Source organism: Hyla sarda, chromosome 6 (genome assembly GCF_029499605.1).
Source record: "Hyla sarda isolate aHylSar1 chromosome 6, aHylSar1.hap1, whole genome shotgun sequence".
In the NCBI taxonomy this organism is placed as follows: Eukaryota; Metazoa; Chordata; class Amphibia; order Anura; family Hylidae; genus Hyla; species Hyla sarda.
The window spans coordinates 260,922,422-260,949,421 of NC_079194.1; the positions used below are offsets into that span (position 1 = coordinate 260,922,422).

General features: G+C 41.9%; 1 protein-coding gene across 13 annotated transcripts in view; it reads right to left on the bottom strand.

The window, feature by feature from the left end:
• Window positions 1-16,761: 16,761 nt before the first annotated feature.
• The window catches only part of LMNTD2 (lamin tail domain containing 2), a 223,700-nt gene continuing 213,461 nt past the window's right edge, over window positions 16,762-27,000 (bottom strand). For all 13 annotated transcript variants that reach the window (XM_056527122.1, XM_056527121.1, XM_056527120.1 and 10 more), the window contains 4 exons: window positions 21,127-21,275; window positions 20,443-20,537; window positions 19,108-19,154; window positions 16,762-18,984 (listed from right to left, as the gene is read on the bottom strand). In XM_056527122.1, the coding sequence (XP_056383097.1) occupies window positions 18,865-18,984; window positions 19,108-19,154; window positions 20,443-20,537; window positions 21,127-21,275 (411 nt within the window). In that variant the 3' untranslated portion in view covers window positions 16,762-18,864. The remainder of the gene's footprint in view (window positions 18,985-19,107; window positions 19,155-20,442; window positions 20,538-21,126; window positions 21,276-27,000) is intronic.

Here is a 27,000-nt window from a genome sequence, read left to right on the forward strand (position 1 = left end):
GATAATGCTGATCACAGGCGTGTTAATGCACGCCAGTGATCAGCATAGGAGATCAGTGTGTGCAGTGTTATAGGTCCCTATGGGACCTATAACACTGCAAAAAAAATGTAAAAAAAAAGTGTTAATAAAGGTCATTTAACCCCTTCCCTAATAAAAGTTTGAATCACCCCCCTTTTCCCATAAAAAAAATAAAACAGTGTAAAAAAAATAAAAAATAAACATATGTGGTATCGCCGCGTGCGTAAATGTCTGAACTATAAAAATATATCATTAATTAAGCCGTACGGTCAATGGCATACGCGCAAAAAAATTCCAAAGTCCAAAAAAGCGTATTTTGGTCACTTTTTATATCATTAAAAAATGAATAAAAAGTGATCAAAAAGTCTGATCAAAACAAAAATCATACCGATAAAAACTTCAGATCACGGCGCAAAAAATTAGTCCTCATACCGCCCCGTACGTGGAAAAATAAAAAAGTTAGGGGTCAGAAGATGACATTTTTAAACGTATAAATTTTCCTGCATGTAGTTATGATTTTTTCCAGAAGTGCGACAAAATCAAACCTATATAAGTAGGGTATCATTTTAACCGTATGGACCTACAGAATAATGATAAGGTGTAATTTTTACCGAAATATGCACTGGGTAGAAACGAAAGCCCCCAAAAGTTACAAAATGGCGTTTTTTTTTCGATTTTGTCGCACAATGATTTTTTTTTCCGTTTCGCCGTGCATTTTTGGGTAAAATGACTAATGTCACTGCAAAGTAGAATTGGCGACGCAAAAAATAAGCCATAATATGGATTTTTAGGTGGAAAATTGAAAGGGTTATGATTTTTAAAAGGTAAGGAGGAAAAAACGAAAGTGCAAAAACGGAAAAACTCTGAGTCCTTAAGGGGTTAAAAGATTCCACTCCATTAATCCCAGAACTTCAAAATATTAATTTACCCTCCACGTTTGCTTTTCTTACTTTAGATGCATGCTGTTTATACTCTAATATCAATACTGACCTAGGCCTGATGGTGATTCAGGAACTCTTTTGTAGGGATCCCTCCCTACACCCCAATCAAGCTTCATTTCTTTTACAGTCGATTTCTTTTACTCTCACACATAATATATTTTCCTTTAACAGCACTGTTTATCGACAGATCAGAGGCTGTGCTATGGGGAAGCGAATCACCCCAAGTTACGCTAATTTATTCATTGGGTCCTTCGAAGCCGTCCACATAGCACACTCTCTGATCTATTCCCCTTATATTTTATTTTTTCTTCGCTATATAGACGACCTGTTTATTTTATGGACAGGCTCTGAATCACAGGCTCATCATTTCGTCACCCATCTCAATTCTAATAAATTGGGTTTACAATTCACTCTAAATTTTTCCACTGACAGCATTCATTTCTTAGACCTGGAGATTTTAAATAGAGCGGGTCACATTCACACTAAAACCCACTTTAAATCTGTTGATGTTAACAGTTTCTTAGAATATAATAGTGCACATTATCCCAGCTGGCTTAAAGGTGTCCCATATGGACAGTATCTTAGGATACGTAAAAACTGCACCACAGATTCTGATTTTTTTGATCAAGCTACTCTCCTCGAAGATCGTTTCCTCTCCAAGGGTTATGCCAATTCATTACTCACTCAAGCATTCCATAAAGTAAAAGATAAAAAACAATCACATTTGGTGAATACAGTAAAGAATAATGGAACAAAAATACATCCAGAAAAAGAAAAGGATAAAAACAGAAAACATACAGACAATTCATTTACATACAATTTTATTACCAATTATAATAGAGCATCAAAAGAGATCCAAAATACTTTAAGACGACATTGGCACATTATTTTGAATGATCCCATTTTGAAAGAGTTAGTTCCCATATACCTGGTATAACATACAGAAGGGCAAAAAATCTACAGAACATGATCGCTGCAAACAGACTAAAAAAGTATCAATGTTACCAATTCACCTCAGTTTTCTCCATTAAAAGGTTGTTCACCTTGTAGCAAAAGTCGCTGTCTCTTTTGCAGCATGATCAGCAATTTTCCCGATAAATTTACCTTTCATCATACAAATTTTTTTTTTCTATTAACCAGTCGCTAAATTGCGATACACAATTTGCTATCTATCTGTTATCCTCCAGTTGTCACCTACAATATGTGGGGTGTACTATTCAAACCGTACGCTCCCGTATGTCAAAACATAGATCGAACATCAAAAATAACTTTATATTACATAGTGTCTCTCGGCACTTTTCCGTTATCCATAAAAATTATATATCTTCTTTACCCTTGACTATTCTCGAAACAATACCTGATAATAGACCTACCGTATATACTCGAGTATAAGCCGAGTTTTTCAGCACGATTTTTCGTGCTGAAAACACCCCCCTCGGCTTATACTCGAGTGAACTCCCCCACCCGCAGTGGTCTTCAACCTGCGGACCTCCAGAGGTTTCAAAACTACAACTCCCAGCAAGCCCGGGCAGCCATCGGCTGTCCGGGCTTGCTGGGAGTTGTAGTTTTGAAACCTCCGGAGGTCCGCAGGTTGAAGACCACTGCAGCCTTCGACATCATCCAGCCCCCTCTCACCCCCTTAAGTTCTGTATAGTACTCACCTCCGCTCGGCGCTGGTCCGGTCCTGCAGGACTGTCCGGTGAGGAGGTGGTCCGGTGGGATAGTGGTTCCGGGCTGCTATCTTCACCGGGGAGGCCTCTTCTAAGCGCTTCGGGCCTGGCCTCAGAATAGTCACGTTGCCTTGACAACGACGCAGAGGTGCGTTCATTGCCAACGTACTTCTGCGTCATTGTCAAGGCAACGCCTCTATTCCGGGCCGGAAGCGCGGAGAAGAGGCGCCCCCGGTGAAGATAGCAGCCCGGAACCACTATCCCACCGGACCACCTCCTCTCCGGACAGCCCTGCAGGACCGGACCAGCGCCGAGCGGAGGTGAGTACTCAGAACTAAAGGGGGTGAGAGGGGGCTGATGATTTCGAAGGCCGCAGTGGTCTTCAACCTGCGGACCTCCGGAGGTTTCAAAACTACAACTCCCAGCAAGCCCGGACAGCCGATGGCTGCCCGGGCTTGCTGGTAGTTGTAGTTTTGAAACCTCTGGAGGTCCGCAGGTTGAAGACCACTGAGGGCGAATGGTGAGAAGAGGATGATGAAGGGGGGGGGTGTGTGGGATGATAAGAGGATGATAAAGGGGGGGGGGGGGTGGGATGATGAAGGGGGGATGTGTGGGATGATGAAGGGGGGATGTGCGGGATGATAAGGGGATGATGAAGGGGGGATGTGTGGGATGATGACAAGGGGATGATGAAGGGGGGATGTGTGGGATGATGACAAGGGGATGATGATGAGGATGTTAATGACGGGTCTGGATGATGACAGGGGGGGATGATGTATTTCCCACCCTAGGCTTATACTCGAGTCAATAACTTTTCCTGGGATTTTGGGTTGAAATTAGGGGTCTCGGCTTATACTCGGGTCGGCTTATACTCGAGTATATACGGTACTCGGTTTCAATGTTTAATTAATCGCAAATCTTTTTGGATATTCAAATTATCCACATTAGTACCGCATGGTCTTAATGAGACCATCGAAAATGTTTGATAATTAGTTGTAGCACTGGTACTGCATAGTCTACATGGTTTGCACAATAGGAATAATTTTACTTAAGATTTTTGATCACATCACCATGCGCAATAGGAATAATTTTACCTTAAAATTTTTATCGCATAACCTTAACCCCCTTTTCCATATATACATTTTATATGCTTTTATATGTTTTTATCCTTTTCTTTTTCTCTTTCTAGATGTATTTCTGTTCCATTATTCTTTACTGTATTCACCAAATGTGATGGTTTTTTATCTTTTACTTTATGGAATGTCATAACCATAACCTTCTGTTCAGTATATACATTTTTCATGCTCTGCAGATGCATCTACAGTTTCAATATGACCACCCCAATTTCACGATTATTGCTGACATTATCTTTACTCCCTACACTCAGACACACTGGATCAAAATATGTATATTCTTTACACCCTTTATTATCTAATTAATTTTCTTATGTTTTCCTCCCTTTTATTCTTTTTTTCATTGTTTCCACTATTTACCTGTTTTACATATTTTTCTATTTTTTTTATTTTTACATCTGCTTGATCAGCATGGGGTGTATATGTGATTTATTTCTTTTCTGTTTGTGTGTATAGTCTTTCTGTATCTTATTCATCCCATTGTATTGGATTTTTCCTACACTATGGATGAACTTCTCGTGTATGTTATAGTGACTATATTGCTATAGATTTGCATGTTTTTGCATATATGCATGCACGCCTATTCCCGCACGTGTGCATGCATGTATGCATTTCACTCTTGAGTAAATACAATTCATTACTTTTTGTAATTTTTTTTATATTTGTCCATATATGTTTTTGATACATGTTGATGTAACAAAATACCACTACTATAAAATACCTATTCCCTGTCATGCCTGGTGAAGCTGCTTTCCTGCAGTGAAATGCGTTGCATCTTGGGAAATAAACTAGCTCGATTTCATCTGATCTCCATTCCTTTTGTATCCTGCGCCACGTGGAGCCGGCGTTCTCCTTGAAGCCAGATCGATTGACTTCCAATAAGAGAGACCTGGAGCAGTTTGCAAAGGAATAGTGGTCCAACATTCCGGCTGAGAGGTGTAAGAAGCTTATTGATGGTTATAGGAAGCGACTGATTTCAGTTATTTTTTTCCAAAGGGTGTCAACCAAATATTTAGTTAAGGGTGACAATAATTTTGTCCAGCCCATTTTTGGAGTTTGGTGTGACATTATGTTCAATTAGCTTTTTTTCCTCCCTATTTTGATTTAGTTCCAATACACACAAAGGGAATAAACATGTGTATAGAAAAACATGTGTTACTGCAAACCTTTTCTGTGAGAAATACTTCATTTTCTAGAAAAATTTCAGGGGTGCCAACATTTACAGCCAGTCATGGCTGTAAATGTTGGCACCCCTGAAATTTTTCTAGAAAATGAAGTATTTCTCACAGAAAAGGTTTGCAGTAACACATGTTTTTCTATACACATGCTGTACATCCTGTTCCAAATTATTATGCAAATTATATTTTTCTCGTTTACCCAAATAATTGATGTAAAGAACAGTCAGCATCATTCTCATGTTATCAACTATTAATAGTACAATTCAAATTCTATCAAACAAACCTCCTATGATAACAGTATTTTTTTAAACATAAAAAACTTACCATGCACTGTTCCAAATTATTACGCACAGTAAGTTTCAAAACACTTTATAGGTTGTAAAGAACTGAAAATTGTCATTTGTTGTGTTTGCAGCATATTTACTGAAATCAAAAGCTATTTCAATCAAACTTTTAACAGCATTTTAACTTTTTAAACATTTTAACAGGTCACTTTACATTTTAACATAGGACTCCTTATTTGATAGCAGCTTCATAAGTCTTGTATCCATTGAACTTGTGAGTTTTTGGACAGTTTCTGCTTGAATTTGTTTGTAAAATGTCAGAATATCCTCCCATAGCTGCTGTTTGGATGTAAACTGCCTCCCACCCTCATAGATCTTTTGCTTGAAGATGCTCAAAAGGTTCTCAATAGGATTGAGGTCAGGGGAGGATGGAGGCCACTCCATGACTTTCTCTCCTTTTATCCCCATAGCAGCCATTGATGCAGAGGTATTCTTTGCTGCATGAGATGGTGCATTGTCATGCATGAAGATGATTTTATTATGGAAAGCATAGTTCTTCCTTCTGTACAAGGGAAGAAAGTGATCAGTCAGAAACTCCACATACTTTGCAGAAGTCATCTTTACACCTTCGGGGACCCTAAAGGGGCCCACCAGCTCTCTTCCCATGATTCCAGCCCAAAACAGGACTCCACCACCGCCTTGCTGATGTCACAGCCTTGTTGGAATAGAGTGGCCGTCCACCAACCATCCACAACTCCTTCCATCTGGACCATCCAGGGATGCACGCCACCTATCAGGGAACAGGACTGTTTGAAAATTAGTCTTCATGTATCTTTCTGCCCAAGCCAGTCATTTCTGCTTGTGAGCATTGGCTAGTGGAGGCCGAATAGAAGGTTTATGCACAGTTGCAAGACTCTGAAGGACTCTACACTTTGTTGTCCATGGGACTCCAGAGGCACCAGCAGATTCAAATATCTGTTTGCTGCTATGTAATGGTATTTTAGCAGCTGCTCTCTTGGTTCGATGCATGGATCAGGCAGAAATCTTCCTCATTGTTCCTTTATCTGCATGAACCCGTCTATGCTCTGAATCAGTCACAGATCTCTTAATATTGTGATGATCACTCTTATATTTTCATGAAATATCTAACGTTTTCATACCTCGTCCAAGGCATTGAACTATTTCACCTCTTTTCGGCAGCAGAGAGATCCTTTTTTTCCCCATATTGCTTGAAAATGGTACTCTGCTTAATAATGTGTAACACCCACCTTTAGTAGTTTTTCCTTAAATTGGGCTCACCTGGCAATATCACATGTGTCTGAGATTGTTTTCATTGATCAAAAGAGCCCTGAGACACAATGCCTTTTATGAGCTAAACTGAAAAAGAAAATATTTAATCTTTGTGACACTTAAATATTATTTGCATAATAATTTGGAACAGGGTGTAGTTAGGTATTTGCTGTATAGAAAAGCAAAAGAGGTTACAGCTTATTATAAATCTCTCTTTTTTGTGTGAGTCCTCTGGTATTTGTTGTGGCGTGGCAACGCTGTTCTAACCTTCTGACACAGCCAAGCGGTCCTACTGGCAAGCCATAGGGATGTTGTATTATAAGTCTATAGGGAACCAGCTACTACAGGGTGCTGGCTGGGGTAATAATGGAGCTGTAGGTTGGTGATAGGAGATGCGCCCATGTGAGAACCTTTCTCAGGGCTCAGTTCCCTCTGTGAGCTTATGCTGCTAGAGTACAGCCTGCCCCCTAAGGTCCAAATTGTAAGGTCACAAGAGGAGCTCTGGCTTTTTGACTCTGTCCTGTTCCCTGGTCAAGTGGGGGGAAAAAAACAAGGACAGAGCATGTAGGACCCCTGAATACTGATAATGGGGAGGTGGTCACTGGGGATCAAAAGAAGGCTAAAGCTACTGAATGGGTTCTTAGTTCTGTATATACAAAGGAAGAGGGAGGAGCAGACGCAGGCCAGGCCAGTGCTGGTAACACATTATGTAATGTACTGAACTGGCTTAATGTAGATATGGTCCAAGGTAAATTAAATAAAGTGAATGTAAGCAAAGCTCCAGGAGTGGATGGATTACACCCAAGAGTTCTTAGACAAATAAGTTTTGTAATTTCTGTACCCTTGTTCATAATATTTAGAGATTCTCTGGTGTCTGGTATTGTGCCGAGGGACTGGTGCAAGTCAAATGTGGTGCTAGCCTTCGAAAAGGGCTCTAGGTCTTCCCCAGGTCTTTCAAAAAGGGCTCTTGGTCTTCCCCACTGTTCAGTAACCAACTTGAGACGCCGGATGAATGTGAACTGCTTCATTCAAATGAAAGGGATCAGTTTCCCTCTGATGCACACAGTAAAGGGGGCCTAAACAGTCTACATAAAATGTATTCATGTTTTGAAGTGGTATAGCGAAACAATCATATTTTACATATCTTCTTACCTTTTTTGTAATTTAAGATAACATTTTTTTTTATTACCACCACATATTACAAAAAAAAAAGAATACAATATTTTATACAAATGTTTAAATTTTTTTTTTTTTTTTTACTGATCTTCCTGAATTAACTCTGTGATATTACTCTGTAATCTAATGGCTAATGCTTTGGCGAAAATCTTGATATCCGTATTTATTAACGATATGGGTCTATACGACCCCATATCCTCTTTATCTTTTCCCTCTTTCAGGATCAATATTATAACCGCTTCCCGCATTGAGTCCGGTAATTTCCCGGTCACCATGCTGGTCTCAATCACTCGATGTAATGCTGGGATCAAAATTCCGCCAAACCTTCTATATAACTCAAAGGGTAGTCCATCGCTTCCAGGTGTTGTATTACCCCTAATCTGATCTAGCGCTTTATTCAGTTCTGTTCTAGTTAATGGAGCATCTAAGGTTTGTTTTTCCATTTCGGGGAGTCTAGGGAGTTCCATTTGGTCCAAATAATTTTGTGTTTCCTTTCTTTCCTTATTATATAGTTACATAGTTACATAGTTAGTATGGTTAAAAAAAGACATATGTCCATCAAGTTCAACCAGGGAATTGAAGGGTAGGGGTGTGGCGCGATATTGGGGAAGGGATGGGATTTTATATTTCTTCATAAGCATTAATGTTATTTTGTTCCAGGAATGTATCTAATCCTGTTTTAAAACTGTTAATTTTTCCTGCTGTGACCAGTTCCTGAGGTAGACTGTTCCATAAGTTCACAGTTCTTATGGTAAAGAAGGCCTGTCGCCCATTGAGACTAAACTTTTTCTTCTCCAGACGGAGGGAGTGCCCCCTCGTCCTTTGGGGGGGTTTAACCTGGAACAGTTTTTCTCCATATTTTTTGTATGGGCCATTAATATACTTATATACGTTTATAATATCCCCCCTTAAACGTCTCTTCTCAAGACTAAACAATTGTAACTCCTTTAATCGCTCCTCATAGCTAAGATGTTCCATGCCCCATATTAGTTTAGTAGCGCGTCTCTGCACCCTTTCCAGCTCCACAGCTCAGATCTATATAATAACTCATAATATTCTCTAAATTCCCTTATTATTTCCTTTTTCTCTTTACACCAATCTCCTTCTTTATTCCTTATCCCAGAAATTCTTTGCTTAGTGTGTTGATTTGAGACAATTGCCATCAAATACTTGTTAGGCTTCCCTGCCTGTACAAATCTTTGCTGGCCTTGAAAAATCTATTTATTTTTACTCTTTCCCAACATATATTCATTAAATTCATTTTGTAGCTTATTTAATTTTTCCTTACTCTCTTCTGATGAATTTTGTGTATATTCCTTCTCTGTATCCCTAAGATTACTTATTAAGCCCTCCACTTTTGATTTAAACTCTTTTTTTTTTCCACTTTATTGCTCTTATTATTTCCCCTCTTAGGTAAGCTTTACAGGTCTCCCAGACAACCGGGTCACTTGCTGTGCCCCAGTTGTTTGCAAAAAACTCCCTCAAGTTTTTTTCTATTGTGGCATTCTCTATCAAATTTAACCAGTGAGGGTTCATTTTCTGGAACCCATCTGTTACCTCTTCCTGTTTTTATCAGTACTTCTAGGTCCGACAGACATCTAACCCAATAATGTATTTTTATCACCTTATTTAAACTAGTCATTTCCCAGACATATATCTATTCTGGACATAGTCTGACAGGTCTTGTTCCAACATGAATATTCTTTCTTTTGAGGGTTGTAAATCCTCCAAATATCGCTGAGTCCCAGTTCATTACATACTTTCGCCAAGGGAGTGCAACCCACCTCTCCTTTACTCCCGCTTGCCCTCCATCTATCTAACCTCTCATCTAGGACGCATTTCATATCCCCCATGGCAAACACAGGGCGTTCTCTGCAACTCACACAAAAATCTAATAATTTAAGAAGGACCACAGATGAGAAAGGCGGGGGTATATATACAAATGCCAATACACATCTCAAATTTTCTAGTCTCCCATATAAAAAAAACAAACCTCCCCTCATCTACCCTTTTTCTAATTAATTCCCAATTTAAGTTTCTACGGATTAACACCGAAACCCCCTGTGAATATGCTGTATGAAGAGAATGGTAATAATGTCCCCAAACATTACGATTCAAAACCATTACTGTTTCTCTCGTTAAATGTGTCTCAACTAACCCTACTTTACCTGGTGCGTGCTTCATAATAACTCCCATTACCACTGATCTTTTAATTTTATCCCCAAGTCCTCGTACATTCCATACCACAGCCTTAACAGTCATCCGCGGTCATTCTCTTACAGTCCAGTTGAACACATTAAACACCGTAGTGAGAAGGAAGAGAAAGGGGGAAAAAATAGAGAAAAAGGAAAAAGAAAATAAAATTTTTGAGAAAGAGAAAAAAAAGGTAAAAAAAAAAAAACCACTTCCCCAGGGTTCCCCAAACCTCCCCCCCACCCGGTGACATGCCATCTTGGGCAAATCTATAGCCTTACGTGATTGCCCCCCCCCCCTCCCCATCCCCCCCGGACCTTAACCACTATTTTTCAATCCCCGTGTGTCCATCCATTCCACCGCTTCTACTGCGCTAGAGAAAAAGAACGTCTCATTGTTGTAAAAAACCTTCAGCCTGGCTGGGAACATTAAAGCAAACTTGATTCCATTATGTGCAAGTCTCTTTTTAACTTCCCTGAAAGTATATGTCTTCTGTGTTTCAATTGCATAATCTGGGAAAAGCATAATTCTATTTCCATTGTCATGGTCTATTTCCAATGTCACGGTCATTATCATTCAGGAGTTTAAAGGAGATGTCCGTTGCTCACTTTTCTTATTTCATCCATTCCGGGCTGAAAAATAAAAGAAAACAAATTTTCTCTTACCTGCCTAGGCTCCTCTCTAAACACTTTAGTGTGATACATGTGCATAGAATTCTGTTCCAACCCCCGCCAGTAGGGGGCAGACCACGTACCATAATACTTAAAGGACATGTCCGGTGCTCACTTTTCTTATTGTATCCGTTCCGGGCTGCAAAAAAAAAGAAAATAAGCTTTCTCTTGCCTGCCTACGCTCCCCTGGTGCTTCGGTACAGGTGTTCGGTCCCCGAGCTGTATTCTTCTTACTTCCTGTTAGCCCGGCACGTCACACGGAGCTTCAACCTATCAAAGGCCGCAGCGATGTCCCGCCTCGGCCAGTGATAGGCTGAAGCTCCGTGTGACGTGCCGGGCTAACAGGAAATAAGAAGAGTACCACCCGGGGACTGAACGCCTGTACCGGAGCACCAGGGGAGCATAGGCAGGCAAGAGAAAGCTTATTTTCTTTTTTTTTTGCAGCCCGGGAACGGATACAATAAGAAAAGTGAGCACCGGACATGTCCTTTAAGTATTATGGTACGTGGTCTGCCCCCTACTGGCGGGGGTTGGAACAGAATTCTATGCGCACGTTTCACACTAAAGTGTTTAGAGAGGTTTTCCTCCCCACACTGCGCAATCAACCATGTTTGGATAAAAGTTATCACATCTTTACCTTCCGCTCCCTCTGGGAAACCCAAGATTCTAAGGTTCCCCCGTCTGGACCGGTCTTCGAATTCTGTCACTTTTTGATTTAATAACTTGTTCTCCCCTGACATCCTCTGTACTTCAGATTTTAAAGGGGTATTCCAGGAAAAAACTTTTTTTTTAATATATATATATATATATATCAACTGGCTCCAGAAAGTTAAACAGATTTGTAAATTACTTCTATTAAAAAATCTTAATCCTTTCAGTACTTATGAGCTTCTGAAGTTAAGGTTGTTCTTTTCTGTCCCAGTGCTCTCTGATGACACGTGTCTCGGGAACCGCCCAGTTTTGAAGCAAATCCCCATAGCAAACCTCTTCTAAACTGGGCGTTTCCCGAGACACGTGTCATCAGAGAGCACTTAACAACCTTAACTTCAGAAGCTCATAAGTACTGAAAGGATTAGGATTTTTTAATAGAAGTAATTTACAAATCTGTTTAACTTTCTGGACCAGTTGATATATAAAAAATTTTTTTTTTCCTGGATAACCCCTTTAACTTATGGACCTCATCTTCCACACCTGACACTCTCGTCTCCACCTCTGTACACCTCTCCCTGATTTTCTTTAGATCTTCCCTGATTAAATTGATTTACACGCCGATAACCCCCACTTGATTGGACAGAACATCTATGGAAGTATTACATTTTGCAACTGCCGCTAATATTTTATCTAAGGCCATCTAATCCCAGACCTCCTGCATTGGTTTTATTTTGTCCACGATTTCTAGGCACTGCCCCCGGCGAGACAAAACATTTATCCACTTTCCCAGCTGCTTTAGCGTCCTTTGTTGGGCTATGTGTTTTATTCAGCTTGGGTGCCATCTTATCCTCCAGTTGTCAATTTTGTCCCACCCAGAACAGTCCCGTGTATTTCATATGCTGCGCCGGGAATTTCAGAAAAGATTACCAACTAAATATTTCCTGCTCCTGCAGTGCTACAGGTGTTTCACCAGGTGTCGTTTATACTCAGGAGAAAAAAAAATACACTGTCCCAATTAGGGTTTTCCACCCAAATCCAGTTCTTATAGATGAATTCTTATTTCTTATGCAGAAGGACCTTCTTTATCGGCTTTAAACATACAAGGTGAACGTGGCAGCATTCACCTCCACAGCTATAATCGCCACGAGGGGGATTTATTATTAAGTGAGCAAAACTTGCCCCCACACCTATTCTTTTAGTGCAGTTTGTTCACTGTGGCAGCAGTTTCATCCTTATAACAACACAGATATAAGAGGATCTCACCCGAATCTCAGCTGGGTCCCTGGAGCAGCCATGGATCAGCCTCCTCAGTGTGTCTTCCTCCAGTAGCTCCAGGGTCACACTCTCACTCTGCCTGCATTCTCAGCACAACACATATCCGGGTTCCTCCCACTCACTGCCTCTTCCGAGCCTCCACTCCAGATCACAGTGTTGTCGGCACCTGTGTGTGCTGTTGTTCGTGTGGGGGCCACTACGTTCACAGTCCACTGCTCCCCGCTCGCTACTGCTGTGTCAGGTCAGGTCCCTCTGCTCCACCGCCATCCAGCACACTCACATCCCAGCTTTCAGCGCAGCTGAGCGGTGTCCTGGACCAGCAGCATGTGTTTGGTCCATGGAGGGGGCAGGAAGCGGGGAGGAGGTGCCTCTCAACCTCCTCACATCTTGTCCTGTCCAGTGTGTCAATTTAAGATAACATTTTCTGCCTTGAGTCAGGTTTATTTATTGACATAGAAGAAAACAATCTGTGCAGCTCACAGCTAAAATACCCAAGGTTTACTGGATATACACCTTTACCCTATGAAATCACTGAATACAGGAACCAAACAAATTTCCAGTCATCTAGGATATCATTAGTCATACAAATGAACTGGGGCATAATGATTGCAAAAAATATATAGTGCTACTTTTTTGTGTGTGAATGATGACAATGAATTTAAGGGAGACCGTGCTTAAAATACAAAAACCTATATTAAGAGCAATTTACATTAAAACTGTACCCTATCACAGGGCCCTTGTGATAGGGTATAGTTTTACAAAGAAAGCAATCCTGTGGCAGAGAGGATGGGCCACTCCATGAACTTGTCTGTGAGTAGAAAAGTGCATGCCATGGTTGATAGGTGGAGTAATAGCTACGGCCAAGGGCAATACATGTCCAAAGAAAAGTTTTGCTTGCTGGGGCAAAATTTTTATGGATTTTAACCCCTTCGGGACACAGGGTGTACCTGTACGCCCTGGTCCCGTTTGTGGGGTTTAAACTGTTCTCACCAGCAGAGAACAGTTAAATCCTGTGGGTCCCGGTCGCTATGGGCAGCCAGGACCCACGGCTAAAGCCGGGCACCGCTGATCGGGCCGATGCCCGGCATTAACCCTTTAGACGCCACAATCAAAGTTGATTGTGGTGTCTAAAATGAAAGTGAAACTGTCCCCGGCAGCTCAGCGGAGCTGATCGGGACTTTCGTGGCATAATCGTGATGTCCCGATCAGCGGAGGACAAAAGGGTCCTCACCTGCCTCTATATCGTCCGGTTGGTGATCTACTGCTCCATGCCTGCGCAGCAGGCTAGAGCAGCAGAGTGCCGGTTACACTGATCAATGCTATGCCTCCTTACCTTTTAAAAATCATAACCCTTTCAATTTTCCACCTAAAAATCCATATTATGGCTTATTTTTTGCATCACCAATTCTACTTTGCAGTGACAGTCATTTTACACAAACATTTTGTAACTTTTTGGGGCTTCCGTTTCTACGCAGTGCATATTTCGGTAAAAATGACACCTTATCATTATTCTGTAGGTCGATACGCTTAAAATGATACCCTACTTATATAGGTTTGATTCTGTCGTACTTCTGGAAAAAATCATAACTACATGCAGGAAAATTTATACGTTTAAAAATGTCATCTTCTGACCCCTATAACTTATTTATTTTTCCACGTACAGGGTGGTATGAGGACTCATTTTTTGCGCCGTGATCTGACGTTTTTATCTGTACGATTTTTGTTTTGATCGGACTTTTTGATCACTTTTTATTCATTTTTTTATGGTATAAAAAGTGACCAAAATACGCTTTTTTGGACTTTGGAATTTTTTTACGTGTACGCAGCGTTAAGATACGTCCTGCATCGTTAAGATGTTAAATCACCCCCTTTTTCAAATTTTGTAGATAAAATAAAATAATGTAATGATAAATAAAAATAATCATATGTGATATAAATGTCTGTACACTTAAATGTCTGTACACGTAAAAAAAGTCCAAAATTGTGCATTTTTGCAAAACAAAAATGGTACTGATAAAAACTACAGACCACAGCGCAAACAATTGGCCCTCATATAGCCTCGTATGCAGAAAAATAAAAAGTTATATGGGTCAGAAGATCACAATTTTAAATATGCTAATTTTGGTGCATGTAGTTAGGATTATGATTTTTTTAAAGTAGTAAAATAAAATAAAACCTACATAAATTGGGTATCCTTTTAACCGTATGGACCTACAGAATAAAGATAAGGTGTCATTACCGAAAATTGCACTGCATAGAAACGGAAGCCCCAAAAGTTACAAAATAGCATTTTTTTTTTCAATTTCACCCCACAAATATACTTTTTTGGGTTTTGCAGTAGATTTTGTTATTAAATGATTGATGTCATAACAAAGTACAATTGATGGCGCAAAAAACAAGCCTTTTTATGGGTCTGTAGGTGCAAAATTGAAAGCGGTTTGATTTTTAGAAGGGAAGGAGGAAAAAACGAAGGTGCAAAAACGAAAATTGGCCTGCTCCTTAAGGTGAAAATGGGCTTGGTTCATAAGGCGATAAAGATTTCTCAACCTGCTGCTGTACACAGGCCACTACTACTTCCTCCAGTAAACCACTGTGACATGCTGAAGGCTGCTGAATCACAACCTCCCTCCAGCCAGGCGCGGGTCACCTGACTGGCAAAATCTGAATTAATGTTAAAGGTTTCTCAACCTGCTGTTGTACGTAGAATACTACAGTCATGGCCGTAAATGTTGGCACCACTGAAATTTTTCAAGAAAATGAAGTATTTCTCACAGAAGAGGATTGCAGTAACACATTTTGTGTGTATTGGAACTAAACCAAAAAAGGGAGGAAAAAAAGCAAATTGGACACAATGGGCTGGACAAAAATGGGCTGGACAAAATTATTGTCAACCTTAACTTAATATTTGGTTGCACACCCTTTGGAAAAAATAACTGAAATTAGTTGCTTCCTATAACCATTAATAAGCTTCTTACACCTCAGAGCCGGAATGTTGGACCACTATTCCATTGCAAACTGCTCCAGGTCTCTCTTATTGGAAGGGCGACCTTTCCCAACTGCAATTTTAAGATCTCTCCACAGGTGTTCAATGGGATTTAGATCTGGACTCATTGCTGGCCACTTCAGAACTCTCCAGCACTTTGTTGCCATCCATTTCTGGGTGCTTTTTGATGTATGTTTTGGGTCATTGTCTTGCTGGAAGATCCAAGATCTCGGACGCAAAATTTGTTTTCTGACACTGGGCTGTACAGTGTGACCCAAAATCTGTTGGTAATCCTCAGATTTCATGGTGCCTTGCACACATTCAAGGCACCCAGTGCCAGAGGCAGCAGAACAACCCCCAAACATAATTGATCCTCCACCATATTTCACTGTAGGTACTGGGTTCTTTTCTTTATAGGCCTCATTCTGTTTTCAGTAAACAGTAGAATGATGTGCTTCACCACAAGACTTTTTCCGAGAAGGATTTTGGCTTACTCAAGTTCATTTTGGCAAAATGTAGTCTTGCTTTTTTATGTCTCTGTGTCAGCAGTGGGGTCCTCCTGGGTCTCCTGCCACAGTGTTTGATTTAATTTAAATGTTGATTGATAGTTTGTGCTGACACTGATGCTCCCTGAGCCTACAGGACAGCTTGAATATCTTTGGAACTTGTTTGGGGCTGATAATGCACCATCTGGAGTATCCTGCGTTGACACCTTTCATCAATTTCTCTCTTCCGTCCACACCCAGGGAGATTAGCTACAGTGCCATGGGTTGCAAACTTCTTGATAATGTTGCGCACTGTGGACAAAGGCAAATCTAGATCTCTGGAGATGGACTTGTAACCTTGAGATTGTTGATATTTTTGCACAATTTTGGTTCTCAAGGCCTCAGACAGTTCTCTACTCCTCTTTCTGTTGTCCATGCTTAGTGCGGCGCGCACACACACACACACACAATGCAAAGACTAAGTGAACTTCTATCCTTTTCATCTGCTTTCAGGTGTGATTTTTATATTGCCCACACCTGTTACTTGCTCCCAGGTGAGTTTAAAGGAGCATCACATGCTTGAAACAATCTTTATTTTTCCACATATTTGAAAGGGTGCCAATAATTTTGTCCTGCCCATTTTTAGAGTTTGGTGTTACATTCTGTCCAATTTGCTTTTTCTCCTCCCTTTTTTGGTTTAGTTCCAATACACACAAAGGGAATAAACATGTGTATAGTAAAACATGTGTTACTGCAATCCTTTTCTGTGAGAAATATTTCATTTTCTAGAAAAATGTCAGGTGTGCTAACATTTACGGCCAAGACTGTACAACTTCCTCCAGTAAGCCACACATGCTCTGCTGGTAGTTTCAGCCAGGTCTGCACATACACAACCAATGCATGTCAGCATCACCAGTCCAGGAACCATATAATTAAATTTTTATTTCAAAATTAAAAAACTTGGTTTGAAACATTTTAATTTTAAAACCACCACTTCCTGCTACTACCAATCGGCCATCTCCTTCTGTACCCTATTGACATACCTCTGCCATCTCATGCTGTACACAAGTAACATTAGTCAGCCACCACCTGCTGTACGCTTGTTACTACTATTAACACCAATGCATCCTCACCAAATTTCCAGCGAGGACTACGCGTATACAACCCATCATGCACAAAAAGGGGTAATTTTTGGCACACTTGGAAAAAGCCATTGCGTCTTCCCATGCATCCATGTGCATAATAACACCGGCAGGCATCTACCAACAACCAGGGATACTTTATGCCACTTTATTTTGATGTGAATAAGCCTAAAAAATAGGCGAGCTGTAATAGTTATCATGGGTTACCGCATGTCGCCATAACTGAGCCTTAAAAACACTTTTTTTCACACTGTTAGTAATGTATTCAAGTAGTTTTAGACAGGGGTTTAGAGCTGTTAGGCAGTTTTATAAACGTGTTTAGGGGCTTTTTTCATTGCCGGAACCTGTGTTTTTTGAAAAGTCCAGCGAGTCCGGCGAACCAATCTTTTCAAAAGTTCGCTCATCTCTAATGATGATGATGTACAGAACAATTTTGGAATGAGAACATTTTGACACCCCTGATGAGGATATTGGTAAAATGATACCTGCTTCTCAGCCTTTTGGCCAAGATCAAGTGTAGTACCTTTCCTGTTAGTTGGTGGTGTGGTAGACCACCAAGGCAGGATGGGGAACCACATAGAGTGGGACAGGTGAACCAGGGTCAGCTGTATGGCCTGGCAGAGGACCCTGAAGTGACCTGTACCCTCTGGAGAGAGTAGGTTCGAGGCAACCCTTGACAAAGCAGATTCGTCCGCGAAACGTCGGGGAGGCTGTTTGTCTAAGTTTTAACCAGCAGTAGACAGAACAATATAAACAACAGGACTGAAATCTATGGTTAGGTGATAAAGGTATATCCTGCACACCAGTTACAATAGATACCATAGCTCCAGTGATACCTGTTTAAGTAGGGGGTTATTATAATACCCTCACTGGGAATTAAGTCACTTAATCGCTGACAATTTTAAAATGTTTGAAGGGGTTAATTTTAATATTATAAATAATAATAGAGTTTTTTTTAGGGGAGGGAATCTAGTAAGGGCTTATCCCCGCGAGGGAGCAACCCCTTAAAGGTTGTTTAGGATCGTATCACCCTGAGACCCTCAGGGACACATTTATGTTTGCATCTGTATTACACTGCACACATTCACATTATTTATTATTTATGTTTTGAAACTGTGCTCACGTTTGGGTTCTTTTTATGTACACCAGGATTGGTCAGGGTGCGGTAGCCGTTTGGGTGTCCCTTCTGCCGGTCTAGGGGAGGTGTGTATAGCCATTAGGTTCCTCACCTCTCTGCCATGCCCTTGGTATCCCTGCTTTGGCATGGATGCCACCGGTTTTACTCTCTCCTTAGTGACAACCTGTCTAATGCCTAGTTGTCTGCTGGGAGCACTTTTGGTCCCTGAGTAGCTTAGGTGAAAGGGGTCAATGTACCTGGAGCCTTGCAGGTGCCTTTTAACCCAGAGGTGAAGGGTTTGGTTTATTGGGGGGGCCTTTCTTCTTTCTTGCGCACGTTTTTTGTGTCAACACACTTTGTACTTTTTACTTGCACTTGACTTGAAAGCTTGTACCTCGGCTCTTAATAATCTGTCCGTAGTTGGGTGTCTATTCTTTGGCAGGTATCCTTAGTCTTGTTTTATGGGGCCAGACACCGACTTGCAGGCTAGTGTTGACATTAGTGAGACAGTTTTCTGCCTACTGGAGAGCAAATATGCTTATTTATTCACAGATTGCTGCAACAGAACCAGTACTTAAGTATATTATGTATATTGTATGTGAAAAGCAAAGAACAGTTCCAATTTACCAACAGAATATTTGCAATGATTTACTGTCACTAGACCTTCAGGATATCGCATGTAAAGGGTATATGACTGAGAAAGATAAATCCATGCTTGGACCGAGCAGTTTTCTGGACCAGAAGTCTGATCAGTGGACTACTTGTATTTACCCTTTGCTGTATGTAAAAAAAAAAAAAAAAGACAAAATTATATGGAAGCAGGTACATGGGGTTTGGGGTGTATAAATCTCTTAATACCGTATTTTACCTTTTATCTATTTGCACTGAACTATTACTTACTGGCTGCCAGGTGACAGATACTGGACGGGGCTCACTGTGTGCCAGTCCTACAAAAATAGGCATGGAAACATTTTAGCTTGTACTGATGCATTAAATACAGTATTTTAGAGCAAAGACCAATACAGTAATGCAGTATCCTGGTACCATCTTCCAGCTACTGAAGTATAAAGTTGTTGAATGACTAAAGAGTTATATTTACAAATGTCTATACTTGTGTTTAAGTATTGTGAGTTTAATATGTATTATTATTATATGCATGAAACATTGGTCACATGACTCCCGTTAGATCAGTTTCTATGTATCAACTACTAAAAGGTCTGAGGGAGGAGCCTCCCAAGTCCAACCCTCTCTGTCCAGGGGGATGGAACCAGTCTAGTATAGCTCAGGTAAGAGAGGAAATGCAATCTGTCTGCCTCCTGCTAGGCACTGTGAGGAGAAAGATGTTTAGGCATAGTCTGTCCCGTCTCTAGCTCAAGTCTGCTGTAACACAAGTACCGAGCCCTGGCTTCTGCCAGCTTCTGGGTTGGTGACTGTGATCATGGCAAACTAGAATTTAGCTGCTCATGAATAAACTTTAGGTCCAGAATTCATGGCACATAGGCAAAGACAGACTGTAATTGGGGACATTCATTATAAGCAATTTTTTCGCACCTTTTTTCAAGCATGCACTTTTTCCTATGCCAGTTTGTTGTGCAAACTATCAAGTTCATAGACAATGTATGATGTATTTGAGCATTTTTAAATGCATGTTTTTGTTGTGTGGTTTGTACACCACCTATTGGAGTGGAGTTCTGCTAAAGTTTTGCAAGTTTGTACATCAGAAAACTGCTAGCCTTTTAAATTCAGTTTTTTTTAACCTTTGCCATCGTTGCGACCATTTTTTTTAATAACCAACCAATCAGATTGCTTCTTTCATATTTCAGAGGGCTTTTCAAAAATGAAAGAAGCAATCTGATTGGTTGTTATTAGCAACTCAGCAACTTTTCCTCTGGAAAGGTTTTGATAAATCTCCCCCATAGCCTTTAAAGTGTAGCTGTATTGCTAATCTCCCACTCATTCTTCAGACTGGACATGGAGGGATGCAGGTCACGGAAACTATATGATACCCGTTAAGTTCCATGCACAAGTCCATTTCTATTTCTTATTATAATAAAAGGATTTACTGGGCATACTATTATTGGCTTTGCAACCCAACTGCTTAGCATGGACCTGTCTCCCTTCACACATAAAATGAGAAATTGGCGGGCAATTGGCTCTATAGGTACACTTTGAGTAAACTATGTTATCCATTAGCTCTAGAATAAAATAATGCCAATATAATAATATAATAGATACCTAAATTCCTGAAGGCTGAGTAGAACTTTGGCCTAATGTATGTTGAGTATGGTAACATATTCTGGGACATTCTTTCTTCTGGAGCAGCACAGGTCCTAAAACAAATCCAATAAAGATCTGCCTAAGTAAGATTATACTTTATACTGTCACACAACCAGTCAATTAACATTCAACTAATGTAGGATCATACAATAGGGCAAAAGGTAGAACGTATAGCATGAGGATGAGCATATAAATTAGCTTTACACCATGTTTGTTGTACATTTGGCAAATGTCTTGACACATATGGCAAATGTATTCACAGACATTCATCCCCTGGCAGAGGCCAAAAGAGTATGATTTTGGCCTCAGCTCAGGTGGTTTCTATTAGGATGCCCTCTAATATGCTGGATGTAATTGGAGATTTACTGTAAGTTGATGGGGTTCTAATATATACGTTCAACAGACACTGCAAACATGCAGTGTGACAGGTCATTCTAATGCAGTCTTCTGTAAAACTTCCAAGTATCACTGCACTTTTGTGACAGCCTGGATGGAAAAACAGTGAGTTATGGCATCAGGCTAGGTTCACACGTGGTATTTTGATCAGTATATGGGTTAGTATTTTTATCCAAAATTAGCATTGTCAGAAAATAAGGGCAATCAGAAATGGCAGAAAAGGTACTTTTCATACAAAAGTGTTACCTGGGGAGTGTAGTTATTGGAGATGGGGTGGAATTAACATTGTTTTGTTCCATCACAGGCCTTCTTATGACTCTTTGAACTTTACATAGATTTGAACTAGCAGTCTCTGACCAGGAAGACAGCTCCTTATTCTTCAGAAAAGCAACAGGCTGACAAAAGAAGAAAAGCATCAGATATAAAAGACATAGTAGACACATGGGGGGAGTTTTATCAAAAACAAAGTAGAGGAAGAGTGGTGCTGTTGCCTATAGCAACAAATCGAATCACTTCTTTCATTGTTCAGAGGCCTTTTCAAAAATGAAGTAGATAAGCAATTTGACCGTGTAGTAGGAGATGTCGGCGCTGGATTGAGGAACCAGGAGGAGTGCAGCATAAAATCAAGTAGGGTTTATTAGATGCAACGCGTTTCGCTGCGCATGCGCAGCTTCATCAGGCATTAGTTGCCTGATGAAGCTGGGCATGCGCAGCGAAACGCGTTGCATCTAATAAACCCTACTTGATTTTATGCTGCACTCCTCCTGGTTCCTCAATCCAGCGCCGACATCTCCTACTACACGGTCAAATTGCTTATCTATTGATTTTCAAAAATGAAAGAAGCAATCTTATTGGTTTCTATTAGAGATGAGCGAACTTCTGAAAAATTTGATTTGGCCGAACTTTCCCAAAAAATTTGGTTTTGTCTGAATTCATTCGCGACAAATCTGTATTAAAATCGGCTATTTCTGGCCTGCGGAGCCTCAATAGGGGTGTAGGACACTTTGCTTTGTTCTAAAACGCATCGGGAGTGTGCTGTGTTAGTGAAATAGTACTGTTATTCAGTATGACATGCAGATTACAGGCATCACTATTAGAATCACTGCTACAGAGTGTCTGGATGTGGCAGATTTTTAATGTAATTTTAATTTTATTTATTTTGAATTTATTAAAATTTTTTTAGTACTCATTCTGGTGAGCATTGAGCGGGCGGTCCGCCGCAAGGAGAGCTACCACCTGTTCCAGCCCCTGCCTCTCACGTCCCCCCTGACTGTGAAAGTGCGAATGTTTCATTTAACCCCTTAAGGACGTAGCCCTTTTTCACCTTAAGGACTGAGCCCTTTTTCGCAATTCTGACCACCGTCACGTTACGCATTAATAACTCTAAAATGCTTTTACCGAATATTCTGAGATTGTTTTTTCGTGACATATTCTACTTTATTTTGGTGGTAAATTTTCGGCGTTACTTGCATCCTTTTTTGGTGAAAAATCCCAAAATTTCATGAACATTTTGAAAAGTTAGCATTTTTCTAACTTTGAAGCTCTTTACTTGTAAGGAAAATGGATATTCAAAAGACATTTTATTTTTCTTCACAAATACAATATGTCCACTTTATGTTGGCATCATAAAATGTACATATTTGTACTTTTTAAAAAAAATTTGAGGGCTTCAAAGTAGAGCAGCAATTTTCCAAAATGTCATGAAAATTGCAAAATCTGAAGGGACATATGTTACAGAAGTACAACTCCCAGCATGCTTGGGCAGTCTAGGCAGGCTGAGAGTTGTAGTTTGGCAACATCTGGAGGGCTACCGTTTGAGCACCACTGTAACAGTGGTCTCCAAACTGTGACCCTCCAGATGTTGCAAAACTACAACTCCCAGCATGCCCAGACAGCCTTTGGCTGTCTGGGCATGCTGGGAGTTGCAGTTCGGCCTTCCTAGTGGTTGCCACAGTAAAGATCGCTTTGCTTTCACTTTCATTCTCCCCCCCCCCCCCCCCCCCCCCCCACCATCGTCTCCCTACCTGAGCCGGGATCTCTGCAGTCTCCACGATGATCTTCGGTCCCCACGCCATCTTCAGGTAAGGTACCGGTCTCCATCTTCTCCCCCTGTTCTGCCCGACATCCAGGGGTGGGCAGAACGGGGGGTTTCCATGGCAACCCTCTGTCCTGCGCTGCCATTGGTCAGAACTCAGTTCTGACTAATGACAGGGGATAGGAGGAGATCGCAGTACTGCGACCTCACTCCTATCCTGCAGGATGATTGGGGGTGTCACTGACAACTCCGATCATCCCTATTTTCCGGGTGATCGGGTCACGCCCCATGTCCTGAACAGGTTAATCAGTTATGGTTCATTGTTATCGTTCCAAGCTGTTTCATTGGATTATTCTGATAATTCCACAGGTAATATGACAGCGATGACCATAGGGCCTCAGTCTTGAAAAGATTACATACATTTTTTTTTATTTAAATTAAAAGATTTATATTAGATTCCCAAATTTAATGTCCCGGTGTTTAATTTCAACTAATACTGTATGGCCACAAAACCCAAACTAACAAGGAGTCACATGGCAGCACAATGACAGAGCCTAGAGGTGACAGCAGCATGAGGAGACCATAATCTGGCAGAATGACACGGCCTGGAATTGTCGACAGCAAGAGGAGACCATATAGTGGCTGAATGACAGCCTGCAGCTCGCAGCAGCATGAGACAATCCCTAAGATTTAAAGATGAATTATAAAATTTTAATTGAAGATTTATGGTAGCTAGTGCTACCATGAAAATTTGTAGGTAATGTCCCAGGCCCAGCAGCATCATTAAACCATATAGTGGCTGAATGACACAGCCCGGAGTTGGCGGCAGCATGAGTAGAACATATAGTGGCTGAATGGCACAGCCTGGAGTTAGCGGCAGCAGGAGTAGAACATATAGTGGCTGAATAACCAAAAGATCACCGAGGTGATCCACTAATTCCCTATATTTCCCATATACTTGTTAAAAGGTGTAATCTTTATTAATTCAAAACACCAACAAAAAAGGGGTTAAAAGTTGCAGTGTAGCTCTCCTCCCGTATTGATAGTAGTTATTTGTGCCAAACAGGCATCGCCTATTATCTACCTGTGTGTACCTGCAGTGTGCACACGGTTGTTGGGGGAGTCTACACTGTGTATTAAAACCTATCCTATGCCCCCCTAGACATGTTTCGCCGCAAGACGTGGCTTTGTCAAGAGGTTTTAGGGCACTGAATGAAAAACACCAATACAGGGGTTTAAATAACCTCCTATTGTGTCATCATTGTAGGGTGGCTTTCACTTCTGATTGGTGGGACGCCATCCCATCCAATCATCCTCTGTTTATTTTGATGGATGTTTCCATGCACCTATTGCTGTGCTCATGGTTCGACCAATCCGCGTAGATGTTTATTGGTTGCCTCGGTAATACATCACATGATCACCGCGTCGTGGTCTCTGCGCCGATGTTCTCATCCACCTCCTGCGCCGTGACCTACGTGAACGACGCGGATTGGTCGAACCATGAGCACAGCAATAGGTGCATGGAAACATCCATCAAAATAAACAGAGTATGATTGGATGGGATGGCGTCCCACCAATCAGAAGTGAAAACCACCCTACAATGATGTCACAATAGGAGGTTATTTAAACCCCTGTATTGGCGTTTTTCATTCAGTGCCCTAAAACCTCTTGACAAAGCCGCGTCTTGCGGCGAAACATGTCGAGGGGGGCATAGGATAGGTTTTAATACACAGTGTAGACTCCCCCAACAACCGTGTGCACACTGCAGGTACACACAGGTAGATAATAGGTGATGCCTGTTTGGCACAAATAACTACTATCAATACGGGAGGAGAGATACACTGCAACTTTTAACCCCTTTTTTGTTGGTGTTTTGAATTAATAAAGATTACACCTTTTAACAAGTATATGGGAAATATAGGGAATTAGTGGATCACCTCGGTGATCTTTTGGTTAATCGGTTAAAACAACCCTCCATATATTGGTCCACAGTCGGATCATATAGTGGCTGAATGGCACAGCCTGGAGCTGGTGGCATTTGAGAAGACCATATAGTGGCTGAATGGCACAGCCTGGAGTTGGCAGAAGCATGAGGAGATGATATAGTGGCTGAATGAGACATCCTGGAGGTGGTACCAGCATCAGGAGTCCTGAAAGCGACCCGGTGGCAGAGTGGTGCAGTGGGGGGCAATACCAGTACCGGTGACGAATGTGGGTGAAAAAAGGTCTGATACGGAGGAATGTTTGAAACTGGGGAGCAGCGCCTTAAATCTGTTTGGCACTATCCATATTTGTGAAGTGTTGGTGTGGCAACATGGTCAATCTACTCTGATGCATCAGGCATTGGAGGGTGGAAATCCTGTCTGGACCATGCCTGATTCATCTTCACAAAGGTCAGTCTCTCAACATTTGTTGTGGACAGACGAGTTCTAATTGGGGTGACTATGGCCCCGACGCACTTAACACCTGCTCTGCACTACTGGCCGGGCAGGACAACTTTTCCAGGGCCAACTCTGCTAGTTGCAGCCACAAATCAAGTTTGGCTGCCCAGAAGTCCAGCAGGTCTTCAAGGTGTGTTGGCATGGTCATGTCAAGGTATGCCACCACCTGCTGGTTCAGGTCCTACTCCAGGTCTACCTGCTGCTGATGAGTTGCTTCACTATGTGGGTGAAGAAAGGTACTGATCAGCAACTGTAGACTCAGGCTGCTGCTGATGGAGCTGGTACTGCTCCTTCCACCCCCCCCCCCCCAGCAGCCATGACAGTGGAAGGTGAGAGCAGAGGACCCCCCAGTCAGACCTGCAAGAGGATGGACGATGGCACAGATAGGCAACAGCCAACTGACTACGTAGGATGTCTCTGTAGTAGGTCAGTTTGTCCTCCCTCTCAATGGGTGTAGAAAAGGCACCCTTTTTGTAGCGGTAGTGAGGGTCTAATAAGGTGGAGAGCCAGAAGTCATCCCACTGCCGAATGGTGACAATTCGGCGGTCAATTCACAAGCATGTGAGCATGCATCGTGCCATTCGTGCAAGTGACTTGGAGGGACTCACTGCCTCCATCTCCACTGCATACTGCCACGGTGTGTCTGGGTCCTCTGTCTCGCCTTCCTCATAACCCTCTGGCTGCTCCTGCTCCTCCTCTCCTGTCAGATGACTAGAAAAACCGCCCATGTCGTGAAACCTAAACTGTGCTCCACTGTGCCCCTCCTCCTCCAGTTCAGCCCCCACAGGGCTCATGTGGCCGTGAGATGTAGGCACCACATCCCCAGTGCCCTGACCAGCCATCATTTCCAACATGTGTTGTAGGAAATGAAGCAGTAAAACAATGTTGTTCATCCCGTAATCCTGACTGACTAATAATGTGGCTTCCTCAAAGGGCCTGAGCAAACGGCAGGTGTCACGTATGAGCTGCCACTGGTTCACATTGAAGTTAAACAGGGGAGTACCCCTATCCGTTTGTGGTGTAAGCCATGCTCTGATTTCTGAAAGAATGACTTTTAGCAGTTCCTCCCCTATGTGACTCCGTTCGCCAAGGCAAACCATGTGAAGGACAGCGTGACACCGCCGTGCACTACACACATGATATGCTGAAGGGGCACTGAGACTTGTCTGGGCAGTGGAGGCTGAGGACACGGTGGAGGATGAGGTGGCGGAGTCGCACACTGTCACAGGACCAATGGCCTGAGAGCGTGGAGGAGGAAGTGGCGTGACCTGTCCAAGTTGGTGTTGTGGCTGTGCAGGAACCACATTCACTCAGTGAGCCATAAAGGACATGTTTTGTCCCTTACCATAGTTACAGCTCCAGACGTCAGCGCTGCCGTGCACTTTGGTACACAAACCCACCTTCTCTGGGGGGCGTGGCTTGGCGGTTGGCATGAGCGGTCGCACGCTGTAGGTGCTCCCACTCAGAACCTGCTACTAACTGATCCTGATTGAAATCCAGGAGTCCCTGACCCCACTAACTCGTCTCCGGACTCGAGCTATGGTTCAAAAGCAAGATTCTGCCAAGTCTAAGGACCATACCACGGTGGAGAAGCTTCGGGACTATGCCCGCGCTGTAAAGCTAGATGGCACCGGGCGGTCCGGA